Genomic DNA, 20,333 nt, shown 5'->3' with positions numbered 1-20,333 from the left:
ATTATCGCCAGCTCTTTGAGGTGCTGAATGTTCTGTTTCCAAGGTGTCTGGCAATACTTCCCAGCATTACTAACATGCCCCCAACTCTATACCCAGCATTTCTAAATTCTGCTTCCTCATCCTTCATGTCTAATAGAGCTGATATAAATAACCTGTCATCAATAGGCCTACCATCCAATGAGGCACATAAGTCTAAATTTTTATGCATAAACTATAGATTTTATAAAATGATGTTGTTTACTACTTTTATTAATAGTATTTTAAATACGTATATCAAGTAGGGGCAGTTTCATATTACTACATCTTATAGAAACTGAAACAAGAAAAAACACAATAGACTCTACGTATACCTTAATGAAAATTTACCCTGAACACATACTTGTCGCTCTAGGTCCTGAATTCTTTTGGCATCAGCTGCTTTATCTTTTAAATGTGTCTTCCTCTGAATAGATGGATTTCCAAATTCAGCTTTCAGTTTCTCAGCCTATCAATAAGTAAAAACATGTAATGAAGCATATTTAAAACCCACCCGGGAAACACGAGGAGGAAAACACAATGGTAGTTTATTCATTCGTTTATTAATCCCAGACATGGCACTGTGCTAGAGGGGTGGGGGCGCATGAGCCAAACCAGGTCCCTGCTTTCTTGGTGCTTATGCTCTAGTGAAAGGAGAGAGTTGATAAGCTAATAAAGTAAATTAATGACAAAACAACCTCAGAGAGTGCTGTGAAGAAAAAAATAAAACAGTGAAGGAATGGGAAGAAAGGGTCAGAGAGGGCAAGGTTGGCAGCTACATTAGATACGGTGGTCAGGAAAGGTCTTTCTGGGGAGTAGAAATTTGAGCTGTGACCTGAACAAGGAGAGAGACAAAGGAAAACCAAGGACAGAGTAATCTAGGTCAAGGCAACAAGTGGTGTGAGTTGGCATGTTCAAGAATCAGTGAGTGCTGTGGTGTGACTGAGGGAGAGTGGTTTGTGGAAGTGTGGTTCGGATGAGGCTGGAGAGCAGGCAGAGATCAGACCATGTGGGAACTTGGCAGGTTGTGATAAGGAGCTTGGATTTATTTGCAGAATAATCTAAACTAGACTATACATCTAAAAGCAAACCCAAACCAGCTATTTAATTCAAGAATTTAGAGTATTAATGACATAAGGCTAAGAAAAACTGTTAAATGCAATATGGTGGACCTACAGAAATACACTCTAAAATGATTACCTCAAGTTTGAGCCTCTCAATTTCTTCATTTGCTTCTTTAAGTCGAACTGCATCTTTATCCAGAAGTTCCTGATTTTCCGCATACCACTGTATTCTTTTTTGCAAACGACTGATTTCTTGTTTATGCGTTTCTTCTAAAATTTTTATTTCATATAATTTCTCACCTATAGGATAAAATAATAACTTCAATGTAATTTTGAAAAATTAAAGATTTTAAATGAAAAACAATGCCTACCTAATGAAAAAGCATTATGAAAAAAACAAGAGGCAAAAACTACTGATGTATGCAAGGTAGTATCTAGTTTAACTTATTAATAAAGGGAGATGAAAACTGTGTTCTTAATCTTAATCCTCAAACTTAGAAAAGTTAGCTATGTAGACATTTTTGATACATCAATTATCTCCCCACTGACTTTCATTATAAAAGTAAACTTGTTTCCATGGAGAAATAAATATTGAAGATATAATAAAAATAGAGCATTCCTATAATTACTTAAAAAAGTAACAATAGCAAACATTAGTAGGTGCTTACCATACATGATTTTAACATAACTTACATAATGGCTTTCATTCTTATTATTCTATTCTTACAGATGAGGAAAGTAAGTATAATTTCCTTATAAACAGGTAAGTGAATTTTATTGTACATATCTTATACTGAGATCATAATATTGCAGAGGAAATATCTTTACTTTGGCAAACAAGAACTTCTGATCTACCTTTCTGGCCCTATATTCTGCCATCCAACCCACAAGTGCACTCAGTATCATGCTCATGAAACACTAGAACAGCAGCCTCCATTCTTCACTTCTGAATCTTACCCTCTGCCAGGACCCAGCTCAAATGTCACTCCTCCCTGAAACTCTTATTTAGCACCATGACTCATATTTATTTGTAATTTTTTTATATTAAACTTTTTTTTTTTTTTGCATTCTTCTCTTACTTTCTCTTGTTTTCCCTGGTAGAGAATGCCATATTTATCCTTGTGTTTTCTACAAACATAGTGCAGTGTTATTTGTTCTTTGGCAAATACTAGAGAGCCTACATTATAGACCCGGGGATGAAAAGGCAGACCAGACCCTCAGAAAGGTCACAATCTAGCTGGGATGACGGATGTAAACAACTAAACATAAAATGCTGCAAATTTAAAATAGACCTGATTTTCTTTGATCTTATCATTATCCATGATAAAGCCAATCAAATACACATACCTATTACTAATTTAAAAAAGTTTCTAACATTACACGTATTTCAAGGAATAGCATTTGATTATACTGTCCAAATGCTATTACTTAAATTCCCGATTAAACAGTTATGAGTATAAAGGTGAACTGTTTTAGCTCAGTGTGTTACCTGTAACATAAGCAACCTGATCTCTGGCGTGGTCTCTCTCTTTCTTCATTTTTTCCAAGTCTACTTCAAGAGCTTGTTTGTCTTGTTTCAGTCTTTTGATGTCTTCCAATAAACTGATTTTTTCTTTCTTGATATTCATAGAAATACCCAAGCAAATTATTTTTAAACCAACATAAATTGTAGCCTGGTCTCTTTCACACAATCTATTACAAATACTGCTAATTATTTTTCCTAAATTTTAGCTCTGATTTTATCACACACACACACCCAAATTATTAATAGCTCCCCACAGCCTACTGGAATCAGTTCTAATCATCTAACTCAGTACAGCCTGAAAGACCTTCTAATCTACTGTTCTAACTTCTGGATACTGCAATAACCTGCCTCTTCCACTCTCAGCACCCGTAGTCTACCGTGTTCTCCTCACAGCAGCCAGAGGACTGCTTTAACGAGTCAGTTAATATCACTCCTTTGTTTGAAACTCTCTGGCTGCCATCCTCCAAGGACCCAAAGTCCTTTCCATGACCTTCAATGTCACATACCCCAGCCTTGCTCACATTTATGACTGCACCTACTACAAATCTCCCCCCTCCCAACTCCACTCCACAGAGACCTCCTTGTTCTTTGAACACGCCCAGCACACTCCTACTCTAATGTGTTTGCACTTACTATTTCCTTTGCCCCCAGATAGCAGGTGGCTTGCTCCTTCACTTTTCAGGAATTCTGTTGAAATGAAGCCCCAGAAGACCTTCCCTGATCACTCTCTCTAAAATAGCAACCCCCATCCTGGCCCCCAGGTATAATGCTTTATTTTCTTCTCACAACACTCCTCACCACCTGACATATGCTTGGCACATCAAAAAAATGTTGAGTGAATTCTCAATATGCCCTACATTCCACACTACTCTCAATGGCCCCCATCCTGCTGCTTGACAAAATTATACTTATCTTTCAAAGCTTAGTTCAGATGGAGCTATTCCTGATTATTCCCTCCTTTGCACCCCCACAAACTTCACTCTATCTCTAGTATAGCATTTGTTACTTTCTGTTTGTGTACACGCCTTTTCTCTTTATTAGGCTGAAAGCTCTCTGGGGACCAAGACTGATTTATTACTACCTGTTTACTTTATGGGGCTAAGCACATGGCAGATAATAAATGTACACTGAATTGAACTCCTGGGCTCATGGTAGTACAGTTGGTATAGTTAAGTTTCAAAATAAAAATTCTTACAAATTATACTTCCTTATAATTTAAAATCTAGTCTTATTAAAAAAACAATCCATTCATAAAGTATTATATGATCTTGGTTTCTAGCTACATCACAGACTTAACTGCATCATTTCACTGTTTCATCTTCTGTAGATGTCTTTTCAGGAGAGCACTGAGTTTCTTCAAGTTTTTGAATGCTCAGGTATCTTTCTACAAATACACTTTGTTTTGTTTAATTACTTCAACCAATTTAGAAATGTTCTCTTGTAGTGACTACTTCATAGCATTATAGAATTTTAGAATTCAAAGGAACTTTAAACATCTTGAGTTCCAATATGCAATCACTGTTTGAATGGATGTCTATTTTATGCTTGCATCTGTCCAGGGACTGAGACTTCCCGCCAGTACGAAGGCCAGTATGCCCATGTCAATCCTGTGGGTGCAGGGCTTTGGCTAGCAAGTACTTCCCCTCCCTTGTAAGTTACTGGGAGAGATCCAGATAGGGCCTCTGCCTGCCTCTCTGACCTTACCTTCCACCACTCTCGTCCTGACACACACTCTGCCTCAGAGGCCTCTGCTTCTGGAAGGTCAGCCATTTTTTATTTAGGGCTTGTGCTTTCCCCTAGGCTAGAAGGATTGATTTTTGCAGTTAGCTGCTGCTTCTCTTTAGCTCTCAACTCAGACATCATTTTCTCAGAGAGTGCCTCCTCAACCACACAACTGAAACTGCCTTCCCCCTCCCCACCCACCATTATTCTCTACATTTACTTTCTTCAAAGAATTGACCACTATGTGCAATTATTTCATTGGTTTACTTACTATCTGTCTTTCCTACTAGAATATACAGTATGTTCCTAATGAGCAAGGTCCATGACTATCCTGTTTTACCTACTGTTTTTCTAAGGCCAGTGTGAGTGCCTGGCATCTGGCAGGTGCTTGATAAAGACTGACCGAATGAATGACCTGTGGTCAGCCTCATTCTCCTCCCCACCCTGGATACTAAAAGGAAAGGGTTCAGGACCTTTGTATTTAGTATGTATCCATCCATCTATATAATAAAAGGCTAAGTGACCATTATGGTGGAATGGCCAGAACTACCGGTCGCTATGATGCACACTGACTACCAGGGCGCAGACATTCAATTCAGGAGCTGCCCCCCTGGTGGTCAGTGCACTCCCACAGGGAGAGCACCACTCAGCCAGAAGCTGGGCTCATGGCTGGCAAGCACAGCAGCAGTGGCGGGAGCAGCAGGGCTAAGGAGCAACGAGCAGGCAGGTGGTAAGGAGCGAAGGGTCCCCGACTGCGAGAGGGTGCAGGCCAGGCTGAGGAACCCCCGTGTATGAATTTCATGCACTGGGCCTCTAGTAGTTTATGAAGAAACAACTCACATGTTAAGACTAAACCAATTAGTATTTGTAAGATACAATTCAGACTGTACACAAGTATACTTGATATGAATATCATTATATTACAGATTTATCCCAGTATGAATAATTTTTGCTCTAAAACTATTTAAACACAGAATACCAAAGGGAATAAAAATAAAGGTGTATTTACATCCCACCTTTCGGTATTTGCACAAATAAACAAATCTCCAAAGAATTTTTACCTTAAACTAACACTTTTTCTTTCCTATCTTAAAATTTCTTTAAGGTTTTCTCTGCCTTTCGTAGTTTCACCATAATGGGCCTAGATATAGATTTTTAGTTATTTATCCTAAACAGGACTCACTGTGCTTCCTGTATTTGAGAATTCATCTCTTTTATAATTTCTAGAAAAACGTTCAGCCATTACCTTTTAAAAATATTTAAATACTCTAACATCTCATATTTCTGATAATCTCCATTTCTCTACTTTTCTGTCTCACTCTAAGTTCTTTAGATATTTCGTCTAGTTTACTATTTTTTCTATAGTTGTATATAATTATTTAACTTCACTTATACTTTAGTTTTCAGGAATATATTTTATTTCAAGAGTTGTTTATTTTACTCTGAATTTGCCTAGTCTGTTTCCTTCTTTTACTCATTATTTATTAGTATACTTAATAATTTTAAGGCTATTTATTTTATAGTCTATTCAGTAATTCTATTGGGGTGCTAATCCTGCTGTTTATTAAATCGTCCCATGCCTGCTCATAGTGGATTGCTTCTCTGGGTTTTGTAATTTTGCACTGTGAGCATACTGTCAGTGGGATTTTATCTGTAGGAATACTGTGTGAGCTCAGTAAGGCTGTATACCTCTAAGAGTTGTTTTGCTTTGTTTCTTCTAACACATTAGGGGTCATCACTGACTCAGGACCACAGTTTATTTTTCTGCTGTTTGAGCATGACCTTCCCCTGCAGGTAAAGTCAATTCAAATACTAAAACACAAATGAAGGCAGGAGAATTGATATTTACACTGAACAACCAGGAAAGCATGGGCATCAAGCAGATGAGACTTTTCCGCCTTCTCTATCTAGAGATCAAGTGAAGACAGACAAGCTTACTTGACATCTCAGCCCCTTACGAAGGTGGGTAGATTTTCTCCTAGTGCACTGTTTTACTGAAGGATGTAGCCGCCTGATATCCTGGTATCTTCTAATAGTTATTCTGTACATACACACATCTGAAGAAAGTTCTCTAATGGATTCATATTTGAGGTTGCATTTTATATACTACAAAAACCCATTAAACATCAATTATTAAACTACTAGAGAGAGGCCCAATGCACGAAATTCATGTAAGAGTAGGCCTTCGCAGCCTCGACGGTTGCCTTGATCCCTCCCTTGCAGCCACAGCGGCTGCCTCAATCCCGCGGCTGCAGCCCCAGCTTTGACCAGAAGGTCGTCCGGAAGGTCGTCCGGACAGCCGTTTGGTCGATTTGCATTTTATGCTTTTATTATACACTAGAGGCCCGGTGCACGAAATTCGTGCACAGGGGGTGTGTGTCCCTCAGCCCAGCCTGCACCTTCTCCAATCTGGGACCCCTCAAGGGATGTCCGACTGCCCGTTTAAGCCCGAGCCCGGTGCGATAGGGCCTAAACGGGCAGTCGGACATCCCTCTCACAATCCAGGACTGCTGGCTCCCAACTGCTTGCCTGCCTGCCTTCCTGATTGCCCCTAACTTCTTCTGCCTGCCAGCCTGATCACCCCTAACCACTCCCCTGCCAGCCTGATTGATGCCTAACTGCTCCCCTGCCAGCCTGTTTTACCCTAACTGCCCTCCCCTGCAGGCCTGGTCACCCCTAACTGCCCTCCCCTGCAGGCCTGGGTCCCTCCTAACTGCCTTTCCCTGCAGGCCTGGTTGCCCCCAACTTCCCTCCTCTGCCAGCTTGGTCACCCCTAACTGCCCTCCCCTGCAGGCTTGATTGCCCCCAACTGCCCTCCCTTGCAGGCCTGGTTCCTACCAACTGCCCTCCCTTGCAGGCCTGGTCCCTCCCAACTGCCCTCCCCTGCTGGCCATCTTGTGGCGGCCATCTTGTGTCCACATGGGGGCAGGATCTTTGACCACATGGGGGCAGCCATCTTGTGTTGGAGTGATGGTCAATCTGCATATTACTTTTTTATTAGATAGGATAGAGGCCTGGTGCACGGGTGGGGGCCAGCTGGTTTGCCCTGAAGTGTGTCCCAGATCAGGGTGGGGGTTCCCTTGGGGCGTGGGGCGGCCTGGGCGAGGGGCCTGTGGTGGTTTGCAGGCCGGCCACGCCGCCTGGCGACCCAAGCAGAGGCTCTGGTATCTGGGGTTTATTTATCTTCTACAATTGAAACTTTGTAGCCTGGAGCGGAGCCAAGCCTTCTGTTCGCTCCGTGGCAGCAGCCATTTCTATTGGGATTTATGTATCTTGTATAATTGAAACTTTGTAGCCTTAAGCGAGGCCTGGGCCGGCCAGGGTGTGCGCAAAGCTTGGCTTCCTCCATCGCCGGGGGCAACCCTAGCCTCCTGCTCTTTCCAGCTCCGTGGCTGCCACCATTTCTGTTTGGATTTATGTATCTTCTATCATTGAAACTTTGTAGCCTTGAGTGGAGGCCTAGGCCAGCAAGGGCAGGCGGAAAGCTTGGCTTCCTCCATTGCCAGGGAAACCCAAGCCTCCCTCCTGCTCTCTGTGGTCGTAGCCATCTTGGTTGGGTTCATTTGTATATTCTCTCCTGATTGCTGGTGGGCGTGGCTTGTGAGTGTAGCAGAGTGATGGTTAATTTGCATAATACTCTTTTATTAGGTAGGACTAGAGTCCCGATGCATGAAATTCGTGCAAGAGTAGGCCTTCCTTCCCCCAGCTGCTGGCACCGGCTTCCCTCGCAGCCCCCGCTTCATCTGGAAGGTCGTCTGGAAGGACGTCTGGTCTAATTAGCATATGATGCTTTTATGATTATAGATGGTATGTTTAAATTTCTATGTAACCATAACCTCACTTCATATAATAAATTTCTGATTAAAAAGTGATATGTAATTGTAATTTTTCTGGTTTACATAATCCTTCAAATAGAGTGGAAGGGCTTTTTAGTTTAGTGCTATGGTTCTTGTGGGGAGAATTAACTGCCCACCCACAAGGGGGTGTTTAAAAACATGGTAGTGGTTTTGATTGTTACAATGATTGGTGGGTGCACTGCAGACAGAGCTTATAAAAATTATGCAATACATGACATTGTTCTCCTTAAAATACATGACATTGTTCTCCTTAAAATAGAATTACCCTACCCCAAATGTCTCCCATTGATAAATACTGCTTCATAAAATTCTAGGCCATATTCTTTATAATAATACAATACAATTAATAAAAATAAAGAAAAAATATGGAGTAACTATTCCATTTTACCTTTGTAGGTATGTCAAATACAATCTTTATAGATATAGTCTCTGTCCCCTACAAGCGTGTAGTCCACTAAGGAAGACAGGTAAAAAGCCAACTATGTTTTTAAGGTAAACAATCATCTTCAAATTATTTTTCTATTTAAGCTGTATATTTTCCATGAGGAATCTGTTTGAAATAATGTATGCATGCACTAAATAAGGTTATGCCTCTAAAGTGGCTCCATATAATAAATGCCAGAAGAGAGGCTGTGTTATAAAAAGGATGCCATCTATAAAACCAGAATTACTATTTCCTCTATATTAAGGTTACATATATGTGCTAAATGCTAATCTTTGATATTTTTTTAATTTTTAAGTGGTATGAAATTTATAAAAGGATCTTATTCATTCATAAATTATAAAATAAGATTTTTACACATATGCTAATTTTTAAAATAGTAATCTTTACTATTGTTAATAGTCAGTTAAAATCCTTATTCCACTTACTTGTGCCATGCGTAGTTCTGTTAACAGATCTGTAAAATTCTGGTTTCTCGTGGGCTCTGAATCTTCAACTACTTGAGACAGGAAACGATTTCTTTGCATCTGTTCTCTGATTTATTTTGAAAATAAAATTTTTTTTTTATACAAGGTACTTTTCAATGCAAAATTTTCAATTTTTAAAAATTAAAAACTCTAAAGGATGCTGAAACTATGTGAGTCACTGAAAATAACTAAAAATAGAACTATAAAATCCTCTCAATTCTCAGACAAGAAATCCATGTCACAGAAAGATGTGCTGCATATTTCCTGTGGTGCTGTGTACTCCCTCTCACATCATTCTAGACTCCTTTCTGAGAAACACAAATTGCCAATCATACACATGGCAACTAACAAACCCAAACAGTCTATTATTTTTACCTTAGGCTCAATTTCTCTGTTTTTTTTCCCAGAGACATTATATAAGAAGTTTAAGAATCCATATATGATGATCTAACCCTAATGTACAAAATAAACTGTTGATTTCATTATGAAAGTTCATTTAGAGTTTCAGTTTTGGATCCTGGAATAGCTCTCTATTAATAGCCAGGTAGTATATAATCTATTATTTTTAAATACTTAATTGAAACATCTGTGAAGAAGGCAGATGTAAATGCTTTCATGTATCAGAACTGTGCAGATTATTACCTTTGGGCTGGGGTCACACTTACCTGTGAAAAGGAGAGTTATTGTTTTTCTAATTTACAAAAAAGTGGCCTTGCTTGCCAACCTGTATACCTTCTAGCTTTGTCTGTCAGTTAGAAGGTGCACTTTTTCTATTTCCCATGAAAGATCAGTATAAGCTAACAGCAGCCCTGCCTCTTAAACCCGAGGTCAAGCATGTCCACCTAGCGGGCCGCATGCCTCGTTTATTTGGCCCATGTTAGCCCTTGAGTTTGACATGCTTGCCCTAGTCAGTGGTCGGCAAACTCATTAGTCAACAGAGCCAAATATCAACAGTACAATGATTGAAATTTCTTTTGAGAGCCAAATTTTTTAAACTTAAACTTCTTTTAACGCCACTTTTTCAAAATAGACTTGCCCAGGCTGTAGTATTTTGTGGAAGAGCCACACTCAAGGGGCCAAAGAGCCGCGATTTGCCAACCACTGCCCTAGGTTATCTCACAGCAACAAAAAAGAGCAGGAAGTATGAATACTGCATTCATGACATTCACAGCCAAAGAAGCTTCTTCTGAGAGCAGTCCTGAGAGTTAGGTGTTTACGTGAAATGATGCACAACTGGTAGTCATTTCCTAAAAGCCGATAGTATCCTAGCATGCCCATGTTTATGGATTCAGCTTTTTCACTTAGTATGTGAAAGCTGGATGTAGTAACATCCCAAAGACCTGCAATATAATTCTTAGTAGGTGCTCGTGCTCCATCAGCTCTCCATGGTTAGTATTGGATGATAACTCAAGGTTCTCTTTCTCTGGAGAAATGCCTCAGATAAACAGCAACTCCTCCCCCTGGTCCAGAGCAGCGGTCGCCAACCGGTGGTCCATGAGGTCCGAAAGGTTGATGATTGCTGGTCCAGAGGATATACCTCAACCACTTCCTGGGGCACCTCTTAATCAGTGACAGACTGGGTTGGGGGTACAAAAGGCTTCCCTCTCTTGCCCCAGATGGGGACCAACTATGTGGTGCAACCTGTTCTCCCAAGCTTCCTGGTGAGAGCAGAATGGAGCCACTCTCAGCTGAGAACACACTCTTACTTACCTTCCCTCCCCCTGCCCACCCGTCATCTTGCTTCTTTTGCTCCTTTTCTCCTGAGTTATCCTCTAGGAATCACCTCCAAAAGATCTCCATCTGAGACTCTACTTGTATGGAACCTGATCTAGGACAGTAAGTGACATTGTATGATTTTTGTTTTGCATTATTATGAAAGGCATTACTACTACTATCATTACATAAGCATCTCAGGCTTCACGATCGATCAAGAGGAATATTATATGTTTAGTTTTCTGAAGGTGATCCCAAACTCAAATATAAATATGATGAAATACTATAGTATGTATTACTCATCTAATACCAAAATACAAATCAGTTAAATATTCAAAGTATAAAAGTTATGAAACTGTAAATAGTGTATAAAAGTTTTTCATTTCTAAGTATAACTAAAAGTATTTTTAATATAACAATAAAGTGCTTAGAAATAGTCTAAGTATATTTTATTTTAAGAACTTAAAAGGGACTTACTTTAAGGATGCGAGCTCACTGAATAAACTCTGGTTTTCCTTGAACATTCGTTCCTCATTTTTCTTATTTTGTTCTTGGAGATCTTTCACTTGATTATACAGTCTTTCGTTTTCCTTTTTATAAATAGAAAATTACATTTTAGTTGGAAGTAGTACTTACATAAGTACATATGCTCATAAGAGAAACACTTTAAACATTATAAAGTTTTTAAAAATTCAGTTTTTGAATAAGCAAAATATTTTAAAAATTCTTTATCATAGAAGATAACTTATCTGAAAACAATTCTTTCCAAAATGCTTATTTAAAAAAAAAAAATTGCAATGATTCCCAAAGCCAAGTGCCTAATGTCAGAATGAGATACTGCATTTCACAAGAGTAAATGGGTGAGTGACTGTAGGAATAATCGCATTCCAACTCTGTGTTCCAGGGTAAAGTACATAAACACTATATAGGTACAGATATTGTGTGTTAATATTGTGGGAGGGGATGGTTGGCAAACTATTAGATCTGTGAAATCCTCCTAAAAACCCATGCTCTGTACAGCAAGATCAGAATGGCAGGCCAAGGGTTCAGAAACATCTTATTCAAGGGCAATATGTCCTATAAAATCAGACCTTTTTTGCCCAGCCGGTGTGGCTCAGTGGTTGAACATTAACCTATAAACCAGGAGGTCATAGTCCGATTCCTGTCAGGGCACATGCCCAGGTTGCAGGCTCAATCCCTAGTAGGGGGCATGCAGGAGGCAGCCGATCAATGATTCTCTCATCAGTGATGTTTCTATCCCTCTCTCCCTCTCCCTTCCTCTCTCTGAAATCAATAAAAATATATTAAAAAACACATAAAAAATCAGACCTATTTCATTTATAATAACTGTTGTAATCTCTGATGTGGTAATGCTTTTTTTGGGATGTCCCTGGATGATGATGCTTGCCATTGGTAGGCTCAATGTTTAAGCTATGGTTGTCAAAAGAGAAAAAGGTAGTAAGATAGAAGGAGAAGGGCAGGGAAGAAACTAAGATGAAATCTCATGATGGAGATTACTAAACCTATCCTGGTTGACTGTCAGGTCAACATCACCAAGATTCCATCACATATCATGGATATTTGCCTTCTGTAGGACAAATTTTCTCCCATTTAATTCAAAATTTTTTCCCTCTCAACTGATTCACATTTTTCAATTGAATAAAACTATTCAATATTATCTACTGAAAAGCTTTATAGAAAATAGCAAAGTTTTTAAGGAACATGACTGTTAAAAATAATGACAGGCAACATTCATTGATTGGTTAGTCTGCGCCAGGCACTAAGAGGTTAGTTTGTACTGTTTTAATTTTATAACTGCCTTATGAGACAGGTACTATTATCATCATCCCCATTTCACTGATGAGAAAATTGGCTTAAAGAAGTGAAGTCATTTGTCCAAGACAGCACAGCAGATGGTAGAGCTAAGTTTAAACCAGATTCTTTGAATACAGAACCTGTGCTCTTAACCACTCTAACTCTGTCTATGAGAAATGGGCAGACTAGTCAAATTATCACCTCCTCATATTTGCCAGAATTCCCATTACCTATTAAATGAGCACACAAATATTTTAATGTACCTTGTTTTTATAATCAGAGGATCACAAGAACAACCTCACTATGTGCTGAAGAACCACCATACCTGTTGGTATCCTTGAAGAAGTGTCTCTTGTTCTTGTATTTCTTTTTGGATTTGCTTCAATTTTTCTTCAGTGACAGGATTGGTTGTTTCTCCAACATGTAACCACCTTTGTTTTTTGTTTGTTTCTCCAAAGCTATTTAACTTGAGAAAATGCAGAAATTGTTTTATTTGGAGAAAGAAATGATGAAGTGAGAAAGAATAACAGTTTTATAACCATGGTGGAATTAACGTAACACCAACTACATTTAAATCATTAGTACCGTGTTTTCCCGAAAATAAGACATCCTCCGAAAATAAGACCTACTTACAGGTTTCCTTCTGAGTGAAATATAAGGCATCCCCCGAAAATAAGGTACCCAGGCTCTGTCTCAGAATGAAAATTAATTTACTGTAAACTGGTTGCTAGGGCCGCCCCGACTGGCGTCTAGCAACCAGTGACGTTATGCAGAGTCCTGACGTCACTGCTGTGTGGAGGCGGAGCGGAGGTCGGAGTGAGCGGTGAGCGTGGGGCGGGAGAGAGGAGGAGACTTTCGCAGATGCGTGTAGAAGAACAGGAGGATTAGAGCGGACGGTACGCGGCGAAGGTGGTGAGTGCTGGTCTGTCTCTGGTGACACTACCTGATGCTCGTGGCCACCTTCATGATGACTGAAGGTTCTCAGTCAGTGGCAGACCCTGTTCTAGCCCAGATCCAGGCCCCAGGAAGCCCAGTGACAGTCCCCAGGCAGGCCCCAGGGGGTAAATGTCTGATAAAGGGGTAGGGGGGATGTCTGGTGAAGGTGTTTAGTGGCACAGGGGTGGGGGAAGGGGGATCACTTAAAATGACACAGGAGGATCAGAGGGGGCAATCAAAATGACACAGGAGGATCAAAAGGGGTTACTAAAATGGTAATCCCCCCTCTGATTCTCCTGTGCCATTTTGATCCCCGCCTCTCATACCCCCTGTGTCATTTTGAGTGATCCCCCTCCCCCCACCTTGATACCCCAATTCCTTTTTTTTGACCCCTATGGTAGAAATGAGCACAAAAAGAAAAAGCTACTTCGTGGAGTACAAGAAAGGAATCGTGGAAGACTCTTGGGGCCAAAATCTTACTGCTTTCTGCAAAGAGAAGATGTTGAGTATCCGATTGGTCTGAAAATGGCGAGCAGAGTATGGTAACCTCATTGAACAAGTGGACAAGGGAAATGCTAAAAAGCGCAAGTGTGGATCAGGTCGGCAACCATTATTTTCCGAGCTGGAAGACCTGATCTGTGAATGGGTTGTTGACAGGAGAGCAAAGGCTTTGGTTGTGAATAGGGCTCAGATTCAAGAATTTGCCCTTGCAATGGCACCACAGTTTGACATAGCCCCCGAAGACTTCAAAGCATCACAACACTGGCTGGATAATTTCCTTCAGCCAAGTGAACTGTCTTTAAGAAGATCTACAACATTGTTTAGGTTGGAAGATACTCAAGTTATTAAGCGAGCACTCGCATTCAAGTCCTTTATTGATGATGCTGACTTCTCTAAATACAATCTTTCCAACATGATTGCTATGGATGAAACTGCAGTGTTTATGGGCCAATCATCTCAAACAACAATTGAACAGCGGGGTGCCTCCTTAGCGTACATTCCCTCCACTGCTTACAAAAGTGCACGTGTTTCCTGTATTTTGGCAATTTGTCTGGATGGCACTAAAATCCGACCTTTAATCATTTCTAAGGGCAAGAAGGAAAAGATTGAACGTGTTTTGGGCGTTTTTATTCTTGAAACTGAAAAAGCCTGGGCCACACAAGCAGTTATAAGGAAGTGGGTCGATTTAATGCTGCCGCTTGTTATGCGAGGGAGCCAAAGAGGTCTGCTAGTCTGGGATGCAGCCAGCACTCACCGCGCTAAAGACATGAAGACATTTCTTCACAAAAGAAAAATAGATCAGATAATGATTCCCGCAGGAATGACGGCCTATCTCCAGACTCTTGATATTGCAATAAACAAGCCATTCAAAGACAATTTGCACATGGAAATTAATGACTACATTGAAAATAGAATGGAGAGAAATCAGCGTGGAAACTTTGTGAAACCTAAACTGCAAGAAGTTGTGACTTGGGTGAAGAATTCATGGGAGAAAATCACTGACAGTTGCATTGCAAATGCACTGCGAGCAGGCTACCTTGATAAGAAGTACTCATTTAAAGACAGTGCTATTGCTAAACATGAGAGATTTGGTCCACTGATTCTGAAAGAAATGGAGTCACAAGAAATACACCAGGAAATTCAGGAATTGGATTGTTATGATGATGTTCCAGAAGATGATGACATGATTGTCACTGAATAAATGAGTAAATTCTTGATACTGTAGGATTCACAGTTTGTCTGGTTTGTGTTGACAACTACTGTACTGTATACAGGTAATCAATTTCCTTTATTTTCATTTACCAATAAATGTGTACCGTATTCTTCTTCATGGAAAAATAAGACATCCCCTGAAAATAAGACCTAGCGTGTCTTTGGGGGCAAAAATTAATATAAGACACTGTCTTATTTTCGGGGAAACACGGTATCGTTTTGTGCTGATGGTTCTGAAATGGAAGTAACTCAGAAATGCTACAGAGTGCCATTCTTTTCATTTTGACCTTCTATAGCAGTTCCTTCTGAACTGCCTTCTTTGAAGGTCACAGTGAACTAAGGCAGCGGTCGCCACCGGTGGTCCATGAGGTCTGAAAGGCTGGGACCGCTGAACTAAGGGATTTAGTTTTAAAAGGACTGCTAAAAGAAGAAAAGTATCAAAATGAGCTAATATAAGTATTTTGATTCCCCCCCACCCCCCATGGAGTTGGAATTAGACTCTTGTGTAAATCAGCACTCTCAGGAACTATGCTCGTGTTTTATACAGCAAATACATCAAGCCAAACAGCCCGAGGGAACAAAAGGTGACAATGCATTTAGCAGAGAGTACAAGTTCTTTTTTAACAATAAAAAAGAATAGAACAATGTGTCTAGTACCTTGGTTTGAAGAATATAATTGTCCTGACTCAATTTGAAGAGTTCCTTTTCCTGCTGTCTTTTTAGTTCTTCCACCTTATTTTCTAACTCTCTCTCTTTTTCTGAGAATGTGACTTTAATTTGCTCAATTATGGCTTGTGCGCCCCTCCATTTTTCCTCTGCTTCCTGAACTCTTTTAAACATAATTAATTCTGTGTCCATGTTCCCATCACGGTATCCTGAAGAATCCTTTTAAATAAAAGCATTACTTTGTTATAGATTTACATATAAGATTCAAAGACAGGTGATTTGAAAAAAAAACAAAAACAAAACAACCCACAAAGAATAAAATGACAAGGTTAATAATGTTCTACTAAATAAGAAAAGCAATACCTGTTCAATAAGAGTGAACACTTGAAGCAAAAGAAGTTTCATATATTTAGTTACTTATGATTTGGTTTTAATATGATTTTAGAACAAAAAAAATGAATATTGTTTTGAAATTTAATACCTACATTTTGAGAATGAACACAGGAACCAGTTTCTGTAGCATCTTCAGACTTCTTAGGAGTAGCCAGGCAACTTGCAGTTTTGGGAGCTGGTTTACCCAATGCAGCAGGCTTGAGTTTTGTTTCAGATAAGATTTCTAAATATTGAAGACAGTAGATAAAAACACCACAAATGCAAAAAATTTTGAATGTGTAATCCAAAAACAATGGATTATGAAAATTCAGTCAAACTGAGCAATTACATAACAATAAGATAAATGAGAATCTTAAAAAGGCTGATGTATAAAACACTAAACTTGGAACTGTTGTCCATAATCAACATTCTACTCAATTTGACACAGGTTAATAGACCTAAGATTCATGTCAAATGACAAATGGAGCTAAATAAATGTGAGAATGTGGATTGGGATAATGTCAGGTTTTGCTACTTTTGAGTAAATTTTTTTTAAAGTTCACAGCACTAAGTAAGAATATCTAAACAATTAATCAAAGAGCGGCTAATAACTTTATGAAACACTTTAGTTGAAATTAAGTGTGCTTTCAAAACACACTTTTTATAAATAGTGTGTATCAAGATATTATAGTATCAATGAAATAATATAAATTGCATGGGAACTTGATAACAGCTAGTCAGAACTGATTTTAAAAGATATAATACTGCTCTAATACCCAGATAATATATATTCAACTAGAAAAAAATGTGATTACTGTATAATCTGGTCAGATTTTCAGCTTTTAAGGTACCTTGTAAACCCAAACAGTAGAAATAATTATAAGGCCAATAAATTCAGTTAATGATAAAAAAATTAAGGGAAATACCTATAAGAGATCTTGAGGTCCATATTCAAAGCAGTGATTTTCAGCCTTTATCATCTTATGGCACACATAAACTAAATTTCTGTGCACATACACAAATATATTTTTTGCCTATCTGACACAAATAAGTATATTTTGATTCACTGACACTGGATAGCTATTATTGTGTTGGCTGTTGTCATTTTTTCATTTGACAATCTAAGGGAAAAGAAGTCAGTGGCCCCTGATAAATAGTCAAGTATTACAAATTTTAAATTTTTTATGGCATAGTGTTAAAAATTGCTGCCTTCTCTAAGAATGAAGAATTTAAAATTTATATTTTAATATATCTTCAAGATGCTAAATTTTTAAGTCTAAAGTTTACTTTTCCATTAAAAGTGAAATACATGGTTATTAAAGATGTGAAAAATAAAGAAAAGTCTAAAGAAGAAACAATTTACCAGTAGTACCTCACCCAAAGATTGCAATCTTTTTCCCAGGCATACAGACATTTTCCTTACAGAGTAGTAATCATGTTTAACTGGACTGTTTGATCTAGGTTTTCTGGAGAAATTTCTTAAAGCATTTAGTAAGAAATTGCTTGAGTCACTAGAAAAGCAGACATCAATCCTTCCAAATCACTGAAGATCCATGAATGTGGCAAATGACTGGGTTGTGATTTGCTGGCATGGTGATTCTCCCTAGGACATGGCAGCTAAGAGTGACAGGTGGATCTTGTTTAAGCTGTAGTCAGTCATTGCTTTTACACCAGAATTCTCCCTTCCTAAGTTCTTAATTTTGGTTTCGCTAAGTAATTATTTTCCAATGATATGTAGACAGTATTTCCTCTCTTTATACATGAAAGAAATGTATCTAGATATAAAATTCAAGCATGAAAACAGAATTTGGAACCCATGAGCCCTTCTTGAAAAAAGCAATGATTATGAAAATTCAGTCAAATAAGAAACCAATCAAAATAATTCCAAAATGGAGAAGCTATGGCTAAAGGACTGGTGAAAAGCATTCGATCTCTTTAAGAATCAAAACCAAGATCTAAATTTAAAAGCTGAGGGAAATTATAGATGTAGGAGAGAATAAATATATCTTCAACAAGAAAAATTAAACCAACAAAAAATGGGTACAAGGGTGTGAATGGGGGATTGTAAGAGTTTTATATTTTATAGAAGGGAAAACTAGTAATGTATAAAATTTAAAAATGCAGTTAAAAAGAATAACACGGTTTCGACAACCTTTGAGAGGTTTTCATAACCTCTTTTCTTAAAGGGATCTTCTGGGATATAATATTTCGTAGGATGACTTTTTTTTTTTTCCTTTTTTACAGATTTAAGTAAAACCAAATCTAATATTTTATTTAAAAAGAACTTGTAAAGTGTGATCTTATTTTTATAAAATGTTTTGTCCATCTATCCATAAGTCTGCCTCTCCTGCCTTCCAATTATTCAAGCTTGCGTCTATCTCTAAGTACATACATAGTGAGAGACATGGGCCAGTTGTTTCTGGCTAAATTACTGCTTTCTTCTTTTTACTTTTCTATGTTTTTTATTTAAATAATGAACAACTATTCCTTTCATGACAATAAAATTATTTGTCTCAAAATAAAAACACAAGAGTTAACAGTAACCTAATTTTGTCCTAGACAGTCATCTCCCTGGACCCCATGCAACTGGGGGTGGCCACACAATCAAAGTTCTGGCCAATAAGATGAAAGCAAAATTTTCCTACATGGGGCTTCCAGGAAAGTGACTCCTTTCCTGATTAAGAGGCTGATGGTTTAACTGGCATGTATCTTTTTTTCTTTTTTTTACTTTTCACTTTTTCTCATGACAGGGCTGAAGGTTGAGTATCTTCCTATCTAATAAAGAGGGGATATGCTAATTCACTACCACACCCTCAAAGATGGCAGCACCCACAGCCACAAGATGGCGGGGCCCAGTCCCTTCAGCCCTGCTGGAGCAGCAGGGGTGCGGCACAGCCAGGCCCACCCCCAGGCGGGTCCGGTCCCTCCGCGCGCCTGCCTCCGGAGTCCCCCAGTCTCCTCAGCCCCCCAGCTGCCCAGGACCGGCCCAAGACGTAGGCAAGCCTCGGATGGCGGCTGCCCAGCCGCCCAGGCTGTCCGAGGCTCAGGTAACCAGGGCAGACCGAGGCTTGCACTGCTGGCAGTGGCAGCAACAGAGGTGTGATGAGGGCATCGCCTTCCCCTGATGGCCGGGTCGCCTCCCACCCGAGGGCTCCCGCAGGCCGGGCTGAGGGACACCCCCTCCAGTGCATGAATTTTCATGCACGGGCTTCTAGTAAGATAATAATGACAAAAGTCACGGACTAAGGATTTTGCAGCAGCAACGAAGGGATCTGGTTCCTTGCACAGTGGCACCAGCTCTGACTGCTTATCCCTGGCCTTTTTGTTACATGAAAAAGAGAAGCCTTTAGTTTGGGTAGGCCCCAGTAGTTGGGTTTTCTTTCCATCTTAACCAGCATAGATCCCAAGTACATTCTCTAGACTTCCTATAAATGAATCTCCATCTCAGAGCCTGCTTCTTGAAGAACCCAACCTATGACAAATAACCGCCCCAAAGGAATTACAGTTCTGAATAAAGCTAACATTGATTGGGGCAACTTTTTTCAATAAAAAGATGAATAAAAAAATCATTATCTAATAGATAGTCTAATGAAAAAAATAGCTCAGTATAAAAATAGCCATAATTTATCATTAATATAAATTTAATATAAATTTTACTTTAATATAAATTTTAGTGATGTGTTTTATTTTTATTTTGGTATTCATATGTACTATAAAATTTCAAAATAAGAAAAACTACTCGTAAAAATTGTTGTCTTGTTAAAAATAAGACATACCAACCTCTACTGTGACATTACTTCTATCTTCACTCTTAGTAACTTCAAGGTACTCAGAGATAATCCTTTCAATCCCTTGGACATCGGTTCCTTATTCTTCTCTCTACCTCAACTACTCACTACCACGAGGCATACTCTAGGTCTTTTTTTCTAAATCACTCCCAAATCTCAGTCTGAGGCATTTACTCTCTATCAATCCTATCTCCTATCTTCTGTTCCACTAGGACTCGCAGTTTGTTGAGTCTACCTA

General features: G+C 39.1%; 1 protein-coding gene across 1 annotated transcript in view; it reads right to left on the bottom strand.

The window, feature by feature from the left end:
* The window catches only part of CEP162 (centrosomal protein 162), an 89,619-nt gene that overhangs the window by 28,682 nt on the left and 40,604 nt on the right, over positions 1-20,333 (bottom strand). Inside the window, exons 14-21 of the mRNA XM_080666079.1 lie at positions 16,421-16,551; positions 15,927-16,154; positions 12,946-13,086; positions 11,283-11,395; positions 9,054-9,159; positions 2,569-2,695; positions 1,216-1,379; positions 380-484 (exon numbers count right to left, since the gene is read on the bottom strand). Of these exons, the coding sequence (XP_080522205.1) occupies positions 380-484; positions 1,216-1,379; positions 2,569-2,695; positions 9,054-9,159; positions 11,283-11,395; positions 12,946-13,086; positions 15,927-16,154; positions 16,421-16,551 (1,115 nt within the window). The remainder of the gene's footprint in view (positions 1-379; positions 485-1,215; positions 1,380-2,568; positions 2,696-9,053; positions 9,160-11,282; positions 11,396-12,945; positions 13,087-15,926; positions 16,155-16,420; positions 16,552-20,333) is intronic.

Source organism: Plecotus auritus (assembly GCF_963455305.1).
Source record: "Plecotus auritus genome assembly, chromosome: 4".
NCBI lineage: Eukaryota > Metazoa > Chordata > Mammalia > Chiroptera > Vespertilionidae > Plecotus > Plecotus auritus.
The sequence above is the reverse complement of the archived record's forward strand: the minus strand, read 5'-3'. Positions and strand labels throughout refer to the sequence as shown.